The sequence below is a fragment of the Lissotriton helveticus genome, chromosome 4_1 (genome assembly GCF_964261635.1).
Source record: "Lissotriton helveticus chromosome 4_1, aLisHel1.1, whole genome shotgun sequence".
NCBI classification, from domain to species: Eukaryota; Metazoa; Chordata; class Amphibia; order Caudata; family Salamandridae; genus Lissotriton; species Lissotriton helveticus.
In genome coordinates, this window is record NC_136063.1 from 1,135,803,561 (window position 1) to 1,135,826,209 (window position 22,649).

Sequence of the window (22,649 nt, forward strand, 5' to 3'; positions counted from 1 at the left end):
CCTGTATGCAGCCCTCAAAGACCTTACTACAGAAGAGTGACTCGTCCCGCAGCCCAGCGACCTCCAGAACCCTGGGAGAACTGGCTGCCTTCTACAAAGACTCCTGCTCTCCCGTGGACAAAGAAAACCAACTTTAAAGACCAAGTGCTCTACCTGTTAAACTGCTAAGTCGACCTCCTCCGCACCCCACGCCTACCAGAGTCCAACAGGCCAACCGGTCCAAAAAAGTTTCCCCAGCGGTTCCAGAGCAAGAGTTCCTCGGGGTTGACCAGTGCCAGGCTCCACGTCGTCGCCTGCAGCTTCTGCATGACGACCTAACCCCCCCCCTCAACCAGGACTGCACTGGTAAGTTGACTTTCGACACCAAAAGACACCCCTGCACCCGGAGCTCCTGGGCCTTGGGGAGATCCACCAATGATGTTGGACGCTCTAGCGCATCCCAACTTACCTGTGCAGCTGTAGGTTTCTTTCGTCCAGTCTCCTGGCCTGGGCCTGCAGTCTTGTTCCAAGTTTAAGTTTTTCCATTGGTTTGCTGTGGGCATCTGTTGCTGTTTTAGCACTCTGCACCGCCCGCCCCTGTGACGCTGGAGGTGTAGGTTTGGTGCTGCCTTGTGACCCCCACTGTGCATACCTTAAGCCCTGGAGATTGGGTTACCAAACAGTTCTACTTACCTGTAAGTAGTACCACTTTGATTGCCTCCTTTCTCCATTGGATACCATTGGCACCAGGTCCTGAGTTTGACCTCTGTACCTGGCCGCGCCAGTGCCGCTGGTGGTGCAGTAAGGTCACTTACCTGAACCTTGCTTTGTACTGATTCTCCATCCAGAAGCTCAATATTATAAATCGTATACGTACCTGCATATTGCTGATTGTGTTTCCTCCCTTAGTGCATTTTTCAATCAATACAATATTATCCTGTCGACTTTTTACATTGAAAAACAGTGATATTACAAAACGTAATTTACTGCAACAAAGTATCTTTGGTTCTATAAAATAAATATTCTGAAAGCAATACTTTAACAAACCATTGGCCTCAGATGTAATCATTGTGTGCGTCTAGTTATTTCTTGCCTGTGTGTGTATACAACAAAAGCTTAGCACTGCCATCTGATAAGCCTCACTGCTCACCGGCACTACCACAAAAGAGAGCATTAGTATTATCTACTGGAGCCTCTGGGGATCAACTGGACCTTGTGCACACTATACCTTACTTTGGTATAGTATATACAGAGCCAGGTTCCTACAGTGTGTCCTTTGTGGCACACAGCCAATCTGTTGGGCCAGGATTCACATTTCTTCAAGTCGTGGCAAGCCATTATGTCAGACAAGAGGGTCCTCCATATTGTAAATCAGGGCTACCCAATCCTATTTCTTTATACCCCGGCATCTTCCGCCACCATCAGAATGGCTGACACAGAGGACCACATGTCCACAGGAATTGCCAGCTCTTTTGACCAAAGGGGACATAGAAATGGTTTAGTTTCGGATTTAGGAACTGGGTTTTACTCCTGCTGCTTCCTTGTTCTTTGCCCCTTTTAAATGCCTTCCTGTGGAAGGACGAATTCAAATACTTACCCTAGCCCAGGTCCTGCCTTCCCTTGAGCCGGGAGACTGGTTATAGCATTGGACTTGGAGAATGCTTATTTCCAGAACCCCGTCCTGCAGGCCCACAGGCACTACCTGCGGTTCAAAGTTGGCCAAGAGCATTTTCAGTTCGCAGTGCTCTCATTTGGCCTCAACCATTGCCCCTGGGGTGTTCACAAAAGCAGCACACCCTTGGAGTTTACGGGTACCCTACCTAAACTACAGGCTGTTGAGGGCCACTTCACCCTAGGCATTTGTCAACCACCTTCAGACTAAGAACCTCGTTTGGGTTCACAGTCAACATGCTGAAGTCACACCTGAAACCTTTTCACAAGGCTCCTGTATCAGAATCATTCTAGATATGGTACAGTTTTTTGCCTATCTCCCCTGAACTGACAGTCCTGGACATTTGGGCTACGATCACAATTTTTCTTCCTATATCTCCTGGATCTTATTGTGTTAATGACTTTGAGGCTGCTTAAATTGCTAGCCTCCGGCATCCTGCTGGTGGCCCATGTGAGATGGCACATGAGAACTCTGCAATTGGATATAAATTCCCAGTGTACTCAGCACCAGGTTGTTCTGTTAGAGTATATGCAGATTTCGATGATTGCAAAAGATCCGCAGAGGTGACTGCTGGACCACGATTGGGTCTGTGGGAGACCCCTTTCCTTACCCACCCAGATTTGGCAGTGGTGACTGGTTTGGTGGAGGATCTTCGGTCGCAGCAGCAGGACAGGGTGCTGCATCTCCCTGCTTGGAGATTGAGCAGTGACAGTTGACCTCATTTGACCTTCCGCCTGAGGTCGTTAATATGGCCTCTTACAGCGACCCCTCCTGCCACAAAATGGGCATTCTAGTCATTGGGAAAAATGTGTGGTTTGGCGCTCATCCGGTTGACTTGCTGCAGGCTAATTTGTCTGAAGTTTGTTGATTGTTTTATCCCTGACCCAGCAAGGACTTGCTTTGGGTACTGTTAATGGCTGTTTTTCAGCTCTCTGTGCTTTTTTGCTGTTGCTAGATCAGCCTTTGTTGTTCAGAACACCCACTTGATGAGATTCCTTAAATGTTTGTAACATGTATTTCCACTTAAGCACTTTATGATGCCACAATGGGATTTAAATGAGGTTCTTATTTTATTTATGTGTACTTCCTTTGAGCCAATGCACAGTTGCCCATTAATCTCCTGACCCTCAAAACAGACTTCTTGATTGCCATAACATCGGCTCCGTGTATGATCGGGCTTTAGACTCTTTCTGTCCAACCGCTCTACACCACGTTCTTCCCAGGCATGCTGGTGCTGAGGATCCAAGTTTATCTTCTACCAAAAGTGGTAAAACCATTTCCGGCAGGCAGTCTATCACACTTATGACATACTTTACTTCACCTCATCCCTCAAGTAAGGAAGAGAGGCTCCATCATTTGGACCCCAAGAGAGTACTCAGTTTTACATTGATCTCGCCAAGAAACATCAGTGGACGATCAGCTGTTTGTGGGGTTTGCTGGGGCATGGAAATGGCAAGGCAGTGTAGAAGCAGGTTATCTCTCAGTGGATTGTGCTCTGCATCAGAATCTGCATTGGCTAAGATGCGGCCTCTGGGAGGCTTATGTGCACATTCCCCAGAGCCAAAGCTGCTACCACTGCAATGGGTAGCAAACTGAGAGTCGGCCCTGAATATTTGTCAGGTAGCTATATGAGCGCTGGTACACAATCACACACCACCACAACTTTTTTTTATATGAACTATAAAGGATGGGCTGCTTTGTATTCTATTCACAAGGTAAGGAATCTGGGGTTAGAAGTGTCCAACAGAAGAACAAGTATCCCACCTCCAATAATGCTCATTCTGGCGGATACCCTTTACCTGTAGATTCCTCACCGACCCTCCCAACTCCCCATTCTCTAATCTAAACTCTTTTTCATCCATCCACTGTGCATGGGTGGTGTACTTATGTGACTCTGCTTGTCACTTCCAGTGTGATAACACATCCGCGTGGAGATGCATGACATTACCTATCGGTGTGCATTAGTACTGCTTTAAAGTTTCCTAATAAAATCTGACAACTGGCGAATATTCACAAAGTGAAGAATCTTCTGTTAGCTAGAGTATCCACAAAAAAAGGCGTTTAGCCAAAAGTAACATGTTCATTGGGGTTGGTCTGGGTACTACTGTTGCATGGGGCGAGCGGTTAGCACTAGTGTGGAGCTTCATCGCTAAGTGTGGATGTGGTCCACAGATTTTTCTGGAGCAGTGCACACATACCTTATGGATATGCTTTGTGATGAATCTTGCCTCTATGGTGAAAATGCTGACTCCGCCTTTGAATGTTTTCAGAATATTAGAGCCGCAGTCTCTCCTTGGGCCTTTCTGCCCCTGCCTGACCAGTTTTCTCATCAGTTTTGACCCTTCTGAGGCTACCCCTGACGGTTGGTGTTTAGGCTACGCAAGGCCCTTCTTTCCCCACAACAGTCAACCCACTTCCTTTTATGGCCAGGGATTGAGATAAAGGAGACATTTCATAGGTCACCTAAAGGCAGACATGTGCCTCTGGTCAGCAGTAACCATTTTGTGCTGTCCAGGACTAGAAGGCTGGTACCGGAAATACTAAGAGTCCCACAGCGGGTGCTCCTTGTGGGTGGAATCATATGTCACCGGTGTGGGGGTATGATTTCAACATGTTTGACACCAAACATGATAGGGATGGTTGCAGCCATTTCTGAGATGGTCATTACACGGTCGCCCGAGCGAAAGTAGCCCCAACCCCGAGCACCTCCTTTGGCCAGAATCTTCGGCCACACCGCATTGTGCGCATTGTGACCTGCCTCTTTTAGTGAGCTGCTCAAGGTCCTATGGCGACCCATGTGCCGTTGGCCTCTGGGTCCATTTGAGGGTCACCTTTGATTTCCTTGGGCTCCTCTGATTCCTTGGGGCTTACCCTGACTCCCCTGCTTGTGATGAGTCTTGCTGGACTGAACTGTACACTTTCTTGACATCATGCGTGGGTTGCTTTTGATAAGGTTTGTTGGTGCTCCCTTCGGACACCGACCTCTCAGCTTTCGACATCCTTCGTGGGACAGCTCGAATCTAGCTCCTGGTCATCCTCAGCGTCACCTCGTCCCTACAGCTGCAGAGTCAAGGTCATCAACATCTATTCTGAAGCATCCATCCAACTTCGGTGGGCATTCGTCCACCAAGCCCCTGGTCACTCCCAGTGACCCAGACTCTGTCCCCTCTGCTTTCAGGTACCCTCCATCAAGAATCCACATTTGGATTCCTCTGCACACTTTCTCCTCTTACAGCATCAGCACTTTCCTGAAGTCCTCCATTGGGTTTGACGGCGGTTTCGGACGCCACTTCAAACCTATGCACCCACCTTCCCTGGGATAGGTTACTTGGGTACCACGATATCTGCACATGGGGTGGCTCTCCAACCTGACATGATTGGAAGCTCTTCCATAAAGTCAATGACTCCGTTTTGAGGGCCTTAGGTTGAACTCCTAGATGCACTTGCTCCTCTCATCTCCAGTTAGGCTTAGTGGAACAACAGAGATCCCGGTTCCTAGAGAATGTGCTGATGTTGGACTGTATGATCATTTCTGTATGCTTCATTAGGTTCCTCTAATTCAGAGGGTATCCCCAGAAAATGGGGAACACAGTGTGCTCTGTGATACAAGTTGCTTGGGCATAAAGCTTTGCAGGTTTTTTGCCTAGGCCTATGCTACTAATACGTCATGTGTCCTCGTACTTTCATGATCTTATTTACTGTTGAATCTACACCAGGTTTAAAGTAATAAAGAGCTGGGACACAATAGTACAATAAAGTTATCCTAATGGTGTCTCAATGACATGTTGTTAGGCTTTTCCCCACTGTCATAGCCATTTCGTTGCCCCACCTCAGTCATAGTCAGAAAGCCCACCTGAATCAGTTCCCTTTTTACAATTTCAGGTTAACTGGGGAGGGTGTAAATATGCATAGCAATTTGGATGCACTATCTCTCATGTTTGTGTGCTTACTTGGTACTGGTGCAAAGCTGTGTTGTACGAGTGCTATAAAAACGTTTTTTTCTATTATTTGACCTGCTGATGGATACACACAGCACAGGTTGACAATGGATAAAAAGTAGAAGTACTAAGAGTAACTGAATGACCAAAGAACAAATGTATTCCCTGCCATGATATGATCTTTTATACCCACCCTCCATTTATATCCAAGGTTATTTCCCACTAAAGGAAGACATTTAGCTTTCCTTCTTTTGCAGAAAGCCTTATTTAACTTCAACAACAAGGCATTGTTAGACACGTTTTAAGTTCAAGCATTGATACAACTATGCTAATGAATATTTCTTGCTTCTACTATGGTTTTAAGTGTCAAGTTATAATGTTAACTATATTATTCAGTGTTTTCAAATAAGGGACACTTTAATTCCACAGTGTAGCTATGCTAAGTCCTCTGTGCATAAGGCAGCAACCTGGACTTTGCAAAGTCACGTCAGAGTTAGAATATTTTGTACAGTCAATATATCAACAACTTCTCATTTCTTATGTAAGTTTGTATCCATTATACAGAAATAATAAAGTTTCATCAGCAAATAATTTTCAATATATTAGCTTGAAGCCTCATTTTCCCTCAGCAACCTCTGTAATCCAGCTGTTCTTCCTTTGGTAAACTCCACTGAAATAGGAGGAGATCGGACAAAGATGCAATCTGACCTAATTTATCATATTACTAAGTTGCATCAATGAAGACAGGTGCTGGAGAAGAGGGGTAGCCAGGATCTATCTACATGTGTTACATGGGTCAGAATTTTTTTTTTATTTAAAGATGATCAGTTCTGACCGCTTACTTTCTCAACACCATGATGGTGGATGATCTCATTTAGTTTGCTGATGGGAGTGAGCCTACGGTCTAAAGCTGACCGATTTACCACCAATCTAATTTTTCCATATTCCTCACTAAGCCTGCCCTGGATAGTGGATCTTTGTAACAGTTTGTTCGAGGTATATGAGCTGCAGATTGTACACTTAGCAATAGATTGCCACCTGGTGTTGGGCTCGGATGATTGCAGGTTGTTGTCTTCTTGGAAGAAGTCTTTGTAGTCACGAGATAGGTTACTCCTCCCTTGGACAATACTGCGCATGGTCATCGACTCCATCCTCAGATTGGTTTTCGCCATGATGGGAAATGATGGAGTTAGTAGAAGTAAAGAGAAAGGATGTCCATGCGTATGCATCTAAGTAAGATGAGTACTGGAACGGATACAAGTCCCGGGGAGGCGGGGGGCGTGTACAACTCTGCAGCTCTACATGCCAAGAACAGATGCATACTGGTAAGTAGCATATTCCGTTCGAGGCATATGAGCTGCAGATTGTACACTTAGCAACGATTGTGCAGCAGTGTCTCCCCTAGCGGTGGTCGCTTGCATCCGTTGCAGCATACTGAAATAGTGTTTTAAGGACAGCTTGGCCTACTGCAGCTTGCTGCTTGGCTTGCACGTCAACACAATAGTCTTTAGTGAAGGTGTGTATGGTAGACCATGTTGCTGCCTAGCATATGTCCTCTAGTGGTATGTTTCCTAAGAAAGCCATAGAGGCTCCTAGTTTGCGAGTGGAGTGTGCTCTAGGAGGAACTGTTAGTGTGCGTTTAGCTTTTTGATAGCATATTTGAATACACTTTACAATCCATCTGGCAATTCCTCCTTTAGAGATGGGATTACCTTTGTGTGGGGAAGAGAAAGATACAAATAGTTGTTTTGTCTTTCTGAAGGATTTAGTCCTGTCTGTGTAGTATAAAAGAGCTCTTCTAACATCTAAGGTGTGGAAAGCCCTTTCCGCAACAGAGTCTGGTTTTTGAAAAAACACTGGTAACTCTACTGATTGGTTAAGGTGAAAAGGAGTAATCACTTTTGGCAGGAATTTAGGATTAGGTCTAAGAACCACTTTGTTAGGGTGTATCTGAAAAAATTATTCTTCTATTGTGAATGCTTGTATTTCACTAACTCTTCTGAGAGAGGTGATGGCAACAAGGAAGGCAGTTTTCCATGTTAGGAATTGCAGTTCACACTTGTGTAAAGGCTCAAAAGGGGGGCCCATAAGCCTTGTAAGGACCATGTTTAGGTTCCATACTGGTGCAGGTGGTAACCTAGGTGGGATTATTCGTTTCAATCCTTCCATAAATGCTTTTATTGCAGGTACTCTAAAGAGAGATAGATGCTGTCTATTTTGTAAATAGGCTGCAATTGCTGCTAGATGCAGTGGTATGGAAGAATAAGCCAAGTTGGACCTTTGTAGGTGTAGAAGGTAGCAAATAATATTTTGGATGGAAACATCCAATGGGTCAATGTGATTGTTGTTACAGTATATTGCAAATCTTTTCCACTTAGCAGCATAGCATGCTCTAGTGGTGGGTCTTCTAACGTCTTTAATTATATTCATACAGTCTGGTGGTAAGTTTAAGTAGCCAGACTCTAAGACCTCAGGAGCCAGATCGCCAAATTCAGTTGGCTTGGTTCTGGGTGCCTTATTTCTCCATGGTTCTGTGTTAACAGGGATGGCTTGAGCCGTAATTTCTGATGTGGAACCAGTGAGAGATCTAGTAGCGTGGTGAACCATGGCTGGCGTGCCCATGTGGGGGCCACTAGTATTAATTTGAGAGACTGTTGTCTGAGCTTGCGTACTACTAGTGGAATGAGAGGGAAAGACTTCTTCCAAGAAGACGACAACCTGCAATCATCCGAGCCCAACACCAGGTGGCGATTTATTGCTAAGTGTAACACTCTGCAGCTCTACATGCCAAGAACAGATGCATACTGGTAAGTAGCATATTCTTCACTTGCAGTCATGTCAAAAGCAGCAAATTTGTTGGGATTTGAATCACGACTTCCTTCTCTACATACAACTGATGGTACATTTGCACAACCACAAAGCAGAGATATTCATTGGAAATTGCTCATATGTTGGTGCATGTTAAAATGCATTATTTGTTTTATTGTAAGTACTTGGAAAACAATGTGTTTTGTTTTTGAAACTTCTGTGCAGGCAAAGAAGCTTGTGGTGTCCTAATAGACACTTTGTGTTGACATGGAGAGTCTAATTGTGTTATTTGCAACTTTTAAGCTTACTTGCATAACCTTAATGATTTTAAAGCCATGTATGCATATTAATGATGATGGGATATATATATTTGATTTCCTGTATATTTTCTAGTCCTTTAGTGTGCTGAAATCTAAAATGTAGCGATTTCCTTCAAAGCATGAAGCTCATTATAAATGTTTAATTTGAATGTTCTCATTTTCAGCTGCGCAGTAATATTCCTTGTCACTTGACTGACATATCTTGTGGCCTTCACTGCAATCAGATTTTAAATTGTGGCATGCACAAGTGCAAAAGGATTTGCCATAAAGGAGAGTGCCTCATTGAAGAGGACTGTAAACAGCCCTGCACCATCGCAAGACCAGACTGTAGTCATCCCTGCATGGCTCCATGCCATCCATCACTTCCCTGCCCTACAACTTCCTGCATTGCAAAGGTAAAGATTTCAACTACTTTTTATGATTTACCCTGTTAGACTCTTGTTTTATGCAATAATACTTACAGGGACAACAGTCCCCCCTCGAATCTCACTGTCATAAACCTCGAACTCCCTTTCCCTATTCATTTCTCCATCTTAACTGTATATCACCAGTTGTCACTGCGCCTTCCCTTTATTCTATCCCACCGGCTTTCTGAGAATCCTGAGATAGTACTGGTATGCTTATTCCCTAAATTCCAATGAGAGGAACCTCAGGATTGAGAAGCATCCTGTCTCAAAATTGTGTAGCCTCCTTGAGTCTATAGGTCATTTTTACCATGTCCAATCCTTCCTATATCTTATAAAGTCACTCCCTATAATCTTGCAGAATGACCTTTCCCCAGAGCGTCATTATTATTGTTATTGCCTCCTTTGCTGCACATAGCGCAAGAAACAACTGTCTGCCACAGTGCAAGTGCAGGGGGTACAACTGTTTCCTATGCCTAGAGAGACAAATGTCAGGAGCCTTGGGGTGTTTGTTTAGAACATCACGTCTATAGTGTCAAGAAGTGATGCAAAATAGGTTTGAAGACTGGGATAAAGTAGTAGTAAGTGTGTTAGAATACCCCTCTCCTCACAGCCCTGGAGCATTTGTCAGATTTGTGCTTGTCTGATTGCCAAAGCTAAGCTGTTTTTGATACCAGAAGGAGGTTTCTATGTAAGTTTTTGCTTGCCGATTTTGCTGTGTTAGCGGTTCTATATTTTTTCCCCATTCCATCTTCAAGGGGGTTCATCCTATTTCTAGTTCTCAGGCTGCGAGGCCTCTGGGTAGTTACGCGCTATATAAATATAATTTTTCATTTCATTTCATCCGCTTTGCCTTGTGTGTTTTCCCCTTTGCTTTCTGTGTATTAGTAATTTGTACAACTCTGACAGAAATTTTGTGTCTTTCTCGTTGGTTATGACCCATTGCTCAAACTTTGTTGGAATCAGGCTCACCATTCATGGTAGTGCTCTGTAACTAATGGAGTGTAGATGCTTTTAACACACTCTAACGACCATGTCACCTCCTTATCAGAGAGGTCATCGATTCTGTTGCACACTTTTGCTCGCCGCTAAGCGAACCATTTGTCCCAAGTTATCTGTCGAAGTCTGTTTTTTCCAGAATGGGCTTGAATGTTGAATGGAACATTGTGACGTGCTGCTCATCTACCACTTTATCTCTAGTTGCCAGGCTAGAAAATAGGTGGGGTGGAGTACAAAACTGAGCATCTGTTTCTTTGATGATCACAGAACTGCTCCCCTTGTGTTACAACTACCATCTGTTCATGAAGCACCAGTGTTTCTCTGACTCCAGTCACACCCACTCAACCATGTATTGAGTGACACCACTTGATAATAGCGTTCAGTATCAGCAAGGCCCACAACATCCTCCCTGGGTCCCCTATATTTCTGGGAAGTCAATATTGTTTCCCTGACCCTACAAAATTATCTATCTTATGCTTTACCTTATGTAGCATCTCCTGAGGTACTTGCAACAGGGTATGTAACAAAAATAATATCTTGACCACTACAATACGTCTGCTACAGGAGAGAACACCCTCATGTGCCATGACTGCAGCTCTAGTCTAATAGACTGCAAGAGTAGATTGCAGTTCACATGCATCATCCACTGCAGTATGGGTGCCAGCAGAGATCCTAAATAAGGTATGTGCTTTCTGTCCATCAAAATTAATACCTGACTTGCAGATCCTCTTCTGAGCTGCTGGGTTAGAAATATTCTGAATTTAGGACTTTGCAAGGTTGATCTTTAACCCAGTAGCCAATCTTTATCTGGTGAGTTCTTCTATAAGTGCTGGCCATGATTTGCCTGATTCTATCCATGCGACATTTAGGTCATTCACTTACCAAGCTAATTTGTGAAATTCTTCACACATTTTTATGCTGTTTACACTTAGGGTTCTGCAAATTCTCTCCATCAGGGATTCCATAGACTAAGCAAACAGGGGGTTTGAGGAGGAGCGTGGAAACACCCGTTCCTGGTACCCTGGAAACTGACGGATTTCTGTAGTGTTAGTGTCCCCATTCCCTAAATTTGAGTCCTAATCTAAAAGCTGTTAATTTTGTGTTGAGATAGTCCTGTGTACATACGCAAATACTTTCTCGACGTTAATTTGGATCAGCAATGTGCCTTAGCTATAAGTTGCTGGATTAATTTTATGTTGGTACTACATCCTCTATCAGGTACAAACCCCAACTATGTTATACCTGGGAGACCCTTGTTTGACTCGTTTTTTGAGGATGCTGGTGTATATTATATATATGGGTTAAATTACCCCATGCTGTACATTATAAGAATATTGCAAGTTAACAAGGAGTTCCATAACCATATAGAGAAATGAGGCTGAAGACTATTGAACTCAGAGGTGACTTGCAATATCCTTATCATGTACACCAGGGTGTACTTTAACCCATATAATACATGGCCACACCATCACCTTTCCCACCAATCACTTAAACCCTTTGTGTGTAACTCTTTCATATGAAAGAGCCAGCATGTTTGCAAATATGAAGAATAAAAATTAAATCACTAGTGCAAAATTAAACACATCAAAACCTTGTAGATGTGTGTTGCAGACAGATATTAGAAAGAGTTCCATACAAGTCCGTTTAAAAAAAAGAAATTGAAGCTTCAGTTGCTCGGGATGTGTAGGATCATGCAGAAAGATTCTAGCTTTTCTTTAACTATGTAATGAGTGCAAAACAGTAAACATGTCCTCTCTGCTTCTCCTTGTAAGCCAGAAAGTTAAGAAGAAGATAAAACTAAAGTTCAGTTTTCGTTGCTATAAACCGCTGATTCGATTTTGCTCTGTGACATGACCTACCTTTTACTTCGGCTGCTGGCTTTGGCAGCCGGCATTGTGACGTCAGAACTCGACTACAATAACTTGTAAGAGTTGAGTTCTGATGTCTTTTCTTATGATCGGCAACCAGGCGTTTTCACAATTGTCCGATTATAAAGAAATTAGTGATAAGCATTTATACTGCAATTACAGAATCCCATGTATCATAGCATCTTCTTTGAGCAGCAATATTGGACTTTATAAGTAGCAAAGTCATTTTTCCTTCCCTGATTTTGAAATGGCTGTTCTAGCCTCTGGGGCATTGTTGTTGCTATACCTTCAGAGTCAGAAAAGGAGTCAAAAAGCCTCATTAATAGGGAGGAAGCAAACTATAGAAACTTTTGTAAAAGAGAAATGTTTAGAAATTGTGTACTTTGGATTTTGCTTTGAGCCTGCATATGGTGGACATGACTTGGGCTACCTGACTGGATCTCTAAGGTTTCTGCTTATGCTTCAGTAAATGTCTACATAGGTGTCCCATTCAGATATTCCTCTTTCCGTTGCGGAGACGGATGTGTACAGGTTTTCATAGATCCGCTGAAATTCCTGAGATATATTGCAATTATAAGTGCTTTCAATGCCCGATTGGTCCCTTAATGCTGGGATAGTTTTGCCTGTAATTTTGATCCAGAGTTAAACCACCATCAATTTGTCTTTTTTATTACCTCCATTCAGCCCCATCTGGGTCCAGTATTCTCACTTGCACCTGTGACAGTTTGAAGCATATCTTTACAGGTTATTTATGTTTGTGTACATCTTCCTGCTACTGCTCCATTTGCTGTGCTCTCCCATTACAGCTTGTCTGAGATGAAGCTCCCCTTTTTCCACCTATCATATGAAGTGCCATCATTTACCTTCCCATTATTGTGGTCCTCTAGGAGGTGTGCTATGCTTAGTTCCACCTCCCCAGCTGCCTTTTCATTATGGAGGAGGCTGTTTTTCAGCTACCATTGATGGTCCCTGCTTCTCACTTGGGGTACGCAGAGAGAGAAAGTAATCAAGGTGTGATCTGAGAGTGCCATGTGTCCTGTCTTTGCGGTTATGATGCTTTTTATAAGATTTAGGGAAATCAAAAAGTAATCAAAGCTAGCGTAGGTATGATGAACTATTCCCCCCCCAACAAAGAATAGTGATATCTGGCTCTGTGTTAGTTTTGTATTTGCTGTATGTTGTCCAACCCAGTCTTTTGTACCCCCTTTCTGATAGACTTCTAATCGCAGGTTCCTCACCTTTTGAATTCTCTATTAAATCTAAAAACAAGCGTAAGAAGTCCCAGCAGGACTCAGCCTCTTCCTGCCACTCTCAATCTCCTGAGATGGCGCAAGGGCAAGGTTGCGCCTGTGAATTCGCTCTACTTTAGAGTTGACTCAATCAATCAATCATATCATTTGTAAAGCACACTACTCACCCTTGAGGGTCTCAAGGCGCTCGGGTGGGGAATGCTGCTACTGCTCGAAAAGCAGTGTCTTGAGGAGTTTTCTGAAGGTCAGCAGGTCTCGGGTCTGCCGTAGGTGGATGGGGAGGGTGTTCCAGGTCTTGGCGGCGAGGTGGGAGAACGATCTGCCACTGGAGGTCGCTCTTCGGAAGCGGGGGACTGTGGCGAGGTCGGCGGAGCGGAGCTGGTGGGTGGGGGTGTAGAAGCTGAGTCGTCTGTTGAGGTACGTTGGTCCGGTGTTGTGGAGTGCCTTGTGTGCGTGGGTGAGGAGCTTGAAGGTTATCCTCTTGTTGACCGGGAGCCAGTGCAGGTCTCTCAGGTGGGGTGTGATGTGGCTGCAGCGAGGGATGTCGAGGATCAGGCGTGCAGAGGCGTTCTGTATGCACTTGAGCAATCTCAGGAGTTTGGCCGAGCCTCCTGCTTAGATGGCGTTTCTGTAGTCCAACCTGCTGCTGACGAGGGCCTGGGTGACCGTTCTTTTTGTTTCAGTGGGGATCCACTTGTAGATCCTGCGGAGCATGCGGAGGGAGTTGTAGCAGGAGGAGGAGTCGGCATTGACCTGTTTAGTCATGGAGAGGATGACCCCTAGGTTGCGTGCGTGGTTGGTGGGTGTTGGAGTGGTTCCCAGTGCTGTCGGCCACCAGGAGTCGTCCCGGGCTGAAGGGGTGGATCCGAGGATGAGGACCTCCGTCTTGTCAGAGTTCAGCTTCAGTCGGCCGTTACTCATCCATTCAGCGACGGCCTTCATTGCTTCGTGAAGGTTGGTTTTGGCGGTCCTTGGTGAGGGAAAGGGTCAGCTGGGTGTCATCGGCGTAGGAGATGATGTTGAGGTCGTGCCGACGGGCGATGTGGGCGAGCGGTGCCATGTAGATGTTAAACAGAGTTGGGCTGAGGGATGAGCCCTGGGGTACGCCGCAGATGATCTCGGTGGCTTCGGAGCGGAAGGAAAGAAGACGGACGCTCTGTGTTCTGCCGGAGAGGAAGGAGGTGGTCCAGTCCAGGGCCTTCTCTTGGACAGAAAGTAATCTTAAGATAGTGGTCATGGCCCTGATAACATCGCGTTTGGACTACTGTAATAGTCCATATATATTTTTTTCAAATATTTTTATTGAAGCGTAATAAGCAATCCACAGTGGAAAAAACAAATAACATATCAAGTACGGAAATTATCAGATGCCATATATAACATCACACGTTGAATACTGGTGTACACAGTAGGATTGCGTAGTGATCATTTAGAATGATACAAGGCTCAACATTTTTAAATACAGCAACAGAAAAACCAAAAAACAGAAGTAACATCACAGGAATTTAAATCAAAGTAAAAAACAAAAAACAAAATCATATCTACGAGATTGCAAGACCAATACAGTCAGTCGGTTCGCGGTGTTTCAAATACCACCATGGGCAATGTTATCAGCACAGACCCAAAAAATGCCACCAAGCACCCCGCATCCCTGGAATGGGAATCAAGAAAGAACAAACACAGATGAGCATTAATACAAAAGGGCAGTGGACTGCCCGGAGGTAATAGTCCATATTTGAATATGCAAAAACAACATATGAATAAGCTTCAATTTGTCCAAAACGCAGCGGCCAGGCTGCTGTCTGGAACTTCTAAATTTGTCTCTGTTAAAGGCGAACTTAAGAAGCTACACTGGTTACCAATAAAACAAAGAACTCGCTTTAAGGCTCTTTGTATAGCCTTTAAAGCCATTAACGGTATCGGTCCGGAATTTCTTAGGCAAAAGTTCCAATGGTGTGTTCCAAGGAGGACGCTAACATCTACCAGTGCTAAACAAGTGCAAGTTCCCAGGCCGAAAAAAGTAAACTGGGGAGGCAGGAGTTTTACCTACTGTGCCTCGAGAGCCTGGAACGAGCTCCCTTTGTTCCTTAAAAATGCTCCAAATCTTCTTACGTTTCGGAAGAGCCTGAAGACATGGCTTTTCTCACAGTAGTACTCTTTTAGCTTCCCAGCAGGACTAGTACTTAGCACCAGGACACCCAAGGGTAATCGCGCGCTCTATAAGTGCAAATAACATAACATAACATCCCGGCGTTGTGGAGGCGTGTTCTTAGTGTGTGGTGGCAGACCGTGTCGAAGGAGGCTGACAGGTCCAGGAGGATGAGAGCCGCCGTTTCTCCGTTGTCCAGCGGGGACTTGATGTCATCGGTGGCGGCGATGAGGGCAGTCTCGGTGCTCTGGTTGCTGCGGAACCCGGACTGGGAAGGGTCCAGGATGTTGTTCTCCCCGAGGTAGTGGGTCAGTTGTTCGTTGACGGCCTTCTCGATGACCTTTGCCGGGAACGAGAGCAGGGAGATGGGCCGGAAGTTCTTGAGGTCCTTTGGGTCTGTCTTGGGTTTCTTGAGTAAGGCATTGATCTCAGCGTGCCTCCAGCTATCCGGGAAGGTTGCTGTCTCGAAGGAGGTGTTGATGACTTTCTGGAGATGGGGTGAGATGCATGTGCTGGCTTTGTTGAAGATGTGGTGTGGGCATGGGTCTGACGGAGATCCGGAGCGGATGGTGTTCATGATCTTGATGGTGTCGTCGTTGTTGATGTTGGTCCAGGAGAGCAGGCGGTTGGTGCGAATGGTGGTCGTGGGGGCGGAGGTCTCAGTGGTTGTCGGGGCGGTCATGGCGTTGAAGCTGCTGTGGATGTCTGCGATCTTGCGGTGGAAAAAGGTGGCCAGCGAATCGCACAGGTCTTGCGAGGGTGAGACTTTGTTGGTGTTGGAGCTGGGGTTGGAGAGTTCCTTCACAATTTGGAAGAGCTCTTTCCCGTTGTGGGCGTTGTTGTCTAAGCGGTTTTTGAAGGAGGCCCTTTTGGCGGATCTGTTGAGGTGATGGTGTCTGCGGGTGGCGTTCTTGTGGGCTGCGTGGCGGTCCGGTGTTCGTTCACGGAGCCAGATCTTGGCCAGCTTTCGGCAGGTTTGCTTAGAGGCCCCGAGGTCTTCAGTGAACCAGATGGCTTTCTTGTTGGTGTGACTGTTGGAGGGTTTCTTGATCGGGGCAAGGGTGTTGGCGCAGTCGTTGATCAACTGTCTGAGGTTGCGGGCCGCGGTGTCGGGTCGGTGGGTGGGCTCTGGGCGAGGGTGGTGGTTAGCTGGTCTTCGGTGACTTTGCTCCAGCAGCAGCGAGGCATCTGTGGTGTGCGGTGGTGCATGGTGGGTTTCTTGAAGGTGAAGTGGATGCAGCGATGGTCGGTCCAGTGGAGTTCGGTGGTGTGGTTGAAGGAGACGTGGGGTTTGCGGAGAAGATGGGGTCAAGTGTGTGACCAGCAGAGTGAGTGGGTGTTGTGACGAGTTGTCTGAGTCTGAGGTTGGCTAGGTTGTCGATCAGGGTGGTGGAGTTGGTTGCGGTGTTGCTCTCGAGGTGGAAGTTCAGGTCCCCGAGGAGAATGTAGTCCGTTGAGGCGAAGGCGTGTGTGCTGATGAAGTCGGCGAAGGAGTCTCTGAACTGTGGTCGGGGTCCGGGGGCTGTCTGTAGATGAGGGTGGTGTTGGGGTCAGTGTGGATCTGGAAGTGCAGGTGTTCGGCGGTGCTGAGGATGTCGTCTGTGTTGGTCGAGACTCTGAGAGTGTTCCTGTGGACGATGGCGATTCCTCCTCCTGCTCCGTTGGTGCGGTCCCTGCGGGTGATCTTGTAGCCTCCCGGGACGGCTATGGCTATGTCGGGTGCCAAGACTTCAGCAACTTCTCCGTCAGGAAGGCGACATCTGGGGAGGTTGAGTCGAGTAGGTCCCGGAGTTCAGCGGCGTGTTTGCAGGCGGAACGGGTGTTGAGAAGGAGGCATCTGAGGTGGTTGGGTTCTTTCCTGGCCGGCAGCATGGAGGGGCGGATGCTTGTGAAGCTGCTGTTCTGGTATGTGAAAGCTCTGTGGGTGCGCTTCGGGGCGGCCAGGAATCAGGGGTGTGATCGTCCGGTGTTGAGTGCGTGGAGGGCTCTGGCATCGTGGCGGCGTCATGGCGTTCGCGCGGTCCAGGGGTCCTAGCGATGGGCGCTGTCCAGGCGCGGACAGCGCAGACCGGCTTGCCTTAGGCGTGCCAGCGGTGCGACCGCTGCGTGGCCTCCATATGAGGGGATGTTGGAGGGAGGAGCAGCTGGGAGGCGGGAGCAGGACGGCGAATGGGATTGCAGGTGTGCGGGGACGCAGCGGTGCGAAAAACGAGCAGGCCGCGGGAGAACTGGGCACAGGAAGGATAAACAAGTTTAGGCAAAAAAATTAGTACAGACAAAGAGGAATAAAAACAAGTCTGGGCAAGAGAGCAAGTACAGGCACAGGGGAATAAAAACAAGTCTGGGCAAGAAAGCAAGTAGAGGCACAGGGGAATAAAAACAAGTCTGCGCAAGAAAGCAAGTAGAGGCACAGGGGAATAAAAACAAGTCTGGGCTAGAAAGCAAGTTAGGCACAGGGGAAAAATACAAGATTAGGCAAACATAATGCAGGCAGAGCCGTGCAGCAGCGTGGGGAGCGACCTGCCTGTGAGTTTTTGTTTTCTGCAGCGTAATTTCCATGGCCATCAACAACACTAGAGCAAATTCAGTTCTGCAAAGACATACTGCTTCTTTTTAGCATGTTACTGCCTCCCTCCGACAGGCATGCACCCCAAGGAGCCGAGAAGCTCCCAAATGACCTTCTGCCCGTGGATCCACCCTCGGTGTCAGCTGTGTCCTCTGGATTTGTTCAGGGCTCTGGATCAATTTCACTACCATTTTTTTCACTGGCACCAGAACCCATGCCAAAACGCAGTTTGCTGCTTGCCCTAAACTCAGAGAGTCAAACTGCTTGATTTCCCACAAGTGTGAACTGAGGCAGGAAATTCAGCCAGCTATAGGTGGGCTGCAGTGGTTTTGTCCAAGAGCATGAGTGCACCCAGCTACTTCTGCTGCACTCACGCTTCCAATTTGTTTTTTCAGAGAGCCTGGAGCCGGCTTCTTTGCTTCTTAAGGTTCTCAGGCTGTGGGCTCACACCAGCTGAATTTCTCAACTTCTTGATCTGGTGCTCCATGATGCGAACTTCGATATTTCGGCAGTCTGCATATGGGATCTGGGGCTGTCGGCTGCTTGGGCAATTCCGCAATCAGGATCAGTGCAAAGAGCACTGCGAGTACTGGCATGCTGTGCATGCTGCCACACTCATAGGTGCTTGTACGCCTTGTCTGTCACACACCAGCTCCCGAACAACCTGGCTCCAATCCCCCCGGAGTGAATGACAGTGAGGCGCGGGGCATCAAAGAACACTATGAGAGTGCTGCCTCTGTCTCCCTTTCCTCCTTGTTACCTTGAGGTTTCGAAAGTGGTTATGTGTGTTGCTGTGATTTCTTTTCAAGCTCCATGGTAGTAAGTCCGTGAAATCTCAAACATCTGACAATGCCACTCTTGGCCCTCAGAGGTGGAACAGGAACCACAACATACTTCCTTCTCATTTGACCATGGCCCATTTGTTTGTATTTTTTTAAATCTTGTACCGGATGAAACACTTTTATGTAAATAGTTGTGTTGTCTCCTCTGTGTAAATGTGGGTGCTTAACAAAGAAAGGAAATGTTTTAATTTCAGATGTTTTGTCTTTTTAAAACAGGTAGAGCTGCATTGTGAATGTGATCGTCGCAAGGAGAATATGATTTGCTCAGAGGCATCTTGTGCTTATCAAAGGTTTGTGTTGTGTTGTTTTTCCCCTATAACAGTTGCCCTCTTTGTAATTTGCCAGGGTTTTGTGAACATGTTGCCCTCATAGGTAGCCATGATATGCTTATCCATGTAGTGCTTTGATATTTTTACCTTAGACTAACTTGGTGTTAATTAGGAGGGTTTTTTGTTACTCCTAATGTTACTGAGATTGTTCTGGGTACATCCCAATAGTCAGTCTCAAATCAGATGGATTTGTCAATATGTATAGGTAGGTCAAAGATTAGTGACAGGCCACAAAACTCAGCGAGGAAAAGTGTTCCCTGATTTAAGCATATTCTAAAGTGTTGAATAGTGTTGCCTTTACAAAGCCTCTTGGTTTAAAATTCAACCCGGAGCTCTTCAGAGAGAATATTTCTGAATTTTTCACAGAGTGCTGAAAGGAAAGGATCACCTAACAGTTGTTTTTAAAATATGTAAATGGTTGGAGCAAACCTGGAGTGAAGTGCATAAGGTTCTGGAACCTTTTAAAAACCTCTCGTAAATTCACATGGCTTAACCTTCTAGAGCTGGATGCCCCAGTATCATTTTGTTTGTATTTTACACAGGCCTCCTCTGTCTCAGTCAGTGAAGCTGCGCCATACAGATACATGTTGTATCTCCCCTTCCAGCTGCACATTATACAAATGTCCTGTTTATGTACTACATGTACCTCAGTTCCAACGAAGGACCTTAGAATAGAGTGCATTCCTGTAATGAAACTATGAAAAAGTGGTAAACTGATGTTTTAACTACACCCACCTCATACACGTTACCACCTCATTCCTCTTCTGTGTCACCATTGTGAGAAGTTAGCCTGCCATAAGATGTCCACTATTCTAGTGGGCACCTTGCACCATTTTAAATGACCCTTATTGATGGTGGTTGTAAAGTCAACCTTATAGACAAGCTATCCTAGTGGTAGCATGGACCAGCAGTCATAGGCTAAGACTTCAGAGAGCATGTGAAGCAAGCTGTTTTACCAATTATAATCCATTGAATACCAAATGAAAGGACACCACACAAGGTATATATCAAATATATATGTATTTATTTCTAACTCAACCCCTCTGCACTCTTTATGAGGTCAGAGATCGAAGTACATCACAGGTTACTCAATTAGTATACTATAAGTTGCACAAATACAGTTATGCCCTAGGGGCCTCACAAACCATATACTAAGTAAGTGGTATAAGAACCACTTCAGGAATAGTGAATAGGCCTAGGGCCTAGGGAATCGCTGGGGCTACACTAAACAACCAAAGGTTAGGAAGTAGGAGACTCACGGGAGACGTGTGCAGTGTCTAAACGCAGTCGTAAGTTACCATTGACTTATAATGGAGAACGAAGAAGTTACAAAGTTACTGTTTAAGGGCACTTCCGGATGGACTATGACAAAGCCCCTTTAGACTAGGACACTTCGAGAGTCAAGACCCTCGGAAGCACCGGAGTACTCGTGTTACCTCACCCAGGGAAGACGGGTGCATCGGTGCCTTTTGGTGTCGGGTTTCGTCGATGCTTTCAATGGAGATCTCCAAAAGAAGTGCTGCAGGCGGCCAGAGGAAGAGTGTCTGGGTGGATCCAAGGGTGGATTGAAGAACAGAAGAACCTGAAAGCAGAGGGGACAGAGTCTGAGTGACCCAGTGACCAGGAAGGAACCAGGCGATGTCGCAATGATCTCAGGTGAAGAGGTGAAGCTTGTCTCTGCAGCCACGAGGTCGATGTCGACCAGGAGCTGGATTCGAGCTGTCCCACGAAGGATCTAGTTGACTGCCGTGTCGGTATCCGGATCGGACCCAACAAGACTTGGCAAACGCAATCCATGCAGGAAGTGAAGATTGGCTTTGGGTCAGACCAGCAAGGTCTGAGGAGTTTCTCCTTTGCAGGGAAGCTGGAGCAAGCCTGGAGCAACCAGGAAAGCAGTTTGGTTTCAAAGGTTTGTCTTCAGGGGGCTCACTAGCCAGCGGGCTAGCAACCGGGAAGACGCGTTGAGCTGAAATGAAAGAGCAGGCCCCACGCGGCACTCGTGGAGTGTGGAGGGCTGAGCTTCGGTGCAAATGGCGCTCGGGTCTGGGGCTTCTCGTACCCCAATGCACAACGGCGAGTTAACTCAGAAGTCGATGCAGTTAGCAAAATGCAGGATGTCCTGGGTGTCTGGCCCCACGTCTCTCGTTCCCGCCACGGGTGTCAGCTTTGCTGTGGATGGGGGACGGAGTCAGAGAAGTCTGAGAGTCCAGTTCCTGTGTCGCTGAGTCTTCGGGTTCCGTCGGGAGCGTCGACAAAGCAGACAGGCAAGTTTCTGGTGGTGCCTGTTGGCACAGGGTGGTCACTCCTTGACCACAAGGGAGATGTCTTCAGTCTTCTAGTCGGAATAGAACGTCGAAGGTCCAAGAGTTTTGTATCACAGTTTCGTTCCAGGATAATCTAAAGTCCTGGGGACATAGCACCTATCTTTATACTAAGATAATGGGCTGGATTACCTGCTAGGTCCCTCCTATGGGTGGACCTGGGAAGGGGGTGGTTACACCCCTTTCCCTTTGTCCAGTTTTGCGCCAGAGCGGGGCTGGAGTGCCCCAGCAACTGGTTTGAACCGGGCTATGCATGGAGCACCTTGTGTGCCCCAGGCAGTGTCTGGAAAAGCATCTTTCCATTCAACCCACTCTGTCCCAATACACTACAGGCTGTCTGGGGAGGTGCTAGCCCGTCCCTTGACAGGAAACCTATTGTCCAGGCCTCCCTTGCTGGAGTTTCCCCAGCAGCAGGAGGTCAGACTCGTGTCTGTGGCAGCAGCATCCATTTTGTGATGCTGGGGCTCTGTTTAACTTTAACCGAGTAAAGCAGTAACATACATGTCTTTTCCCTCTAGAAGGGTGGAATGCTACTCCCGCCGACAGAATTGGCGGGGGGTAGCATAGGTGTATATAATAGAACAGCTATAAGGTGATGGTTCCCAAAGCTGCAGAGGGGCTCAGCTCATGCTAGGGCACCCTCTCCCATAAAACCAAGCACTCTGCCTCCAGGTTTGTTAAGGCCTGCCATAGGAGTGACTTATAGGTTACTATGTGTCTATATATAAGGTAGATATAGATATACTATATCTAAGTAAGGGGTGATTACACCACCTTACCCAAGCTGAGTGATCAGCCTGTGGTGTCAGTTTGGATGGCCAGCCAGGGGTGGCATAATACATGCTGCAGCCCCTGGTAGGCCTTGGATGCACCTATGCCCTGGGTACCTATGGTACACTATAAAGGGGCTCACAAGGGTGACCCAATACCCAATCAGGTATGTACCCAAAGTACATGGTATCAATTTAGAGAGAGAACAGCTGGGCTGTGGGTCTGAGTAGCAGGCCCACAGCCACACTAAAGTCGAAAAACCAGAAAATCACAGGAAAAAGTGGGGGTGACCATATGAAGCAGACCCTACTCTCCTACAACCATCCCTACATCAGTGTGGTTACTTCTCAATCCGGGGAAGGCACTTTGGGTGGGTATAGCCTCTTTCTTAAAGTTTGTTCTCCCCATCACATTTGGCTTTCTCTGTTTTTGA

General features: G+C 46.5%; 1 protein-coding gene across 1 annotated transcript in view; it reads left to right on the forward strand.

Annotated features, from left to right (window-relative positions):
• The window catches only part of NFX1 (nuclear transcription factor, X-box binding 1), a 1,119,153-nt gene that overhangs the window by 816,704 nt on the left and 279,800 nt on the right, over window positions 1–22,649 (forward strand). Inside the window, exons 16-17 of the mRNA XM_078687738.1 lie at window positions 8,882–9,112; window positions 19,012–19,085. Of these exons, the coding sequence (XP_078543864.1) occupies window positions 8,882–9,112; window positions 19,012–19,085 (305 nt within the window). The remainder of the gene's footprint in view (window positions 1–8,881; window positions 9,113–19,011; window positions 19,086–22,649) is intronic.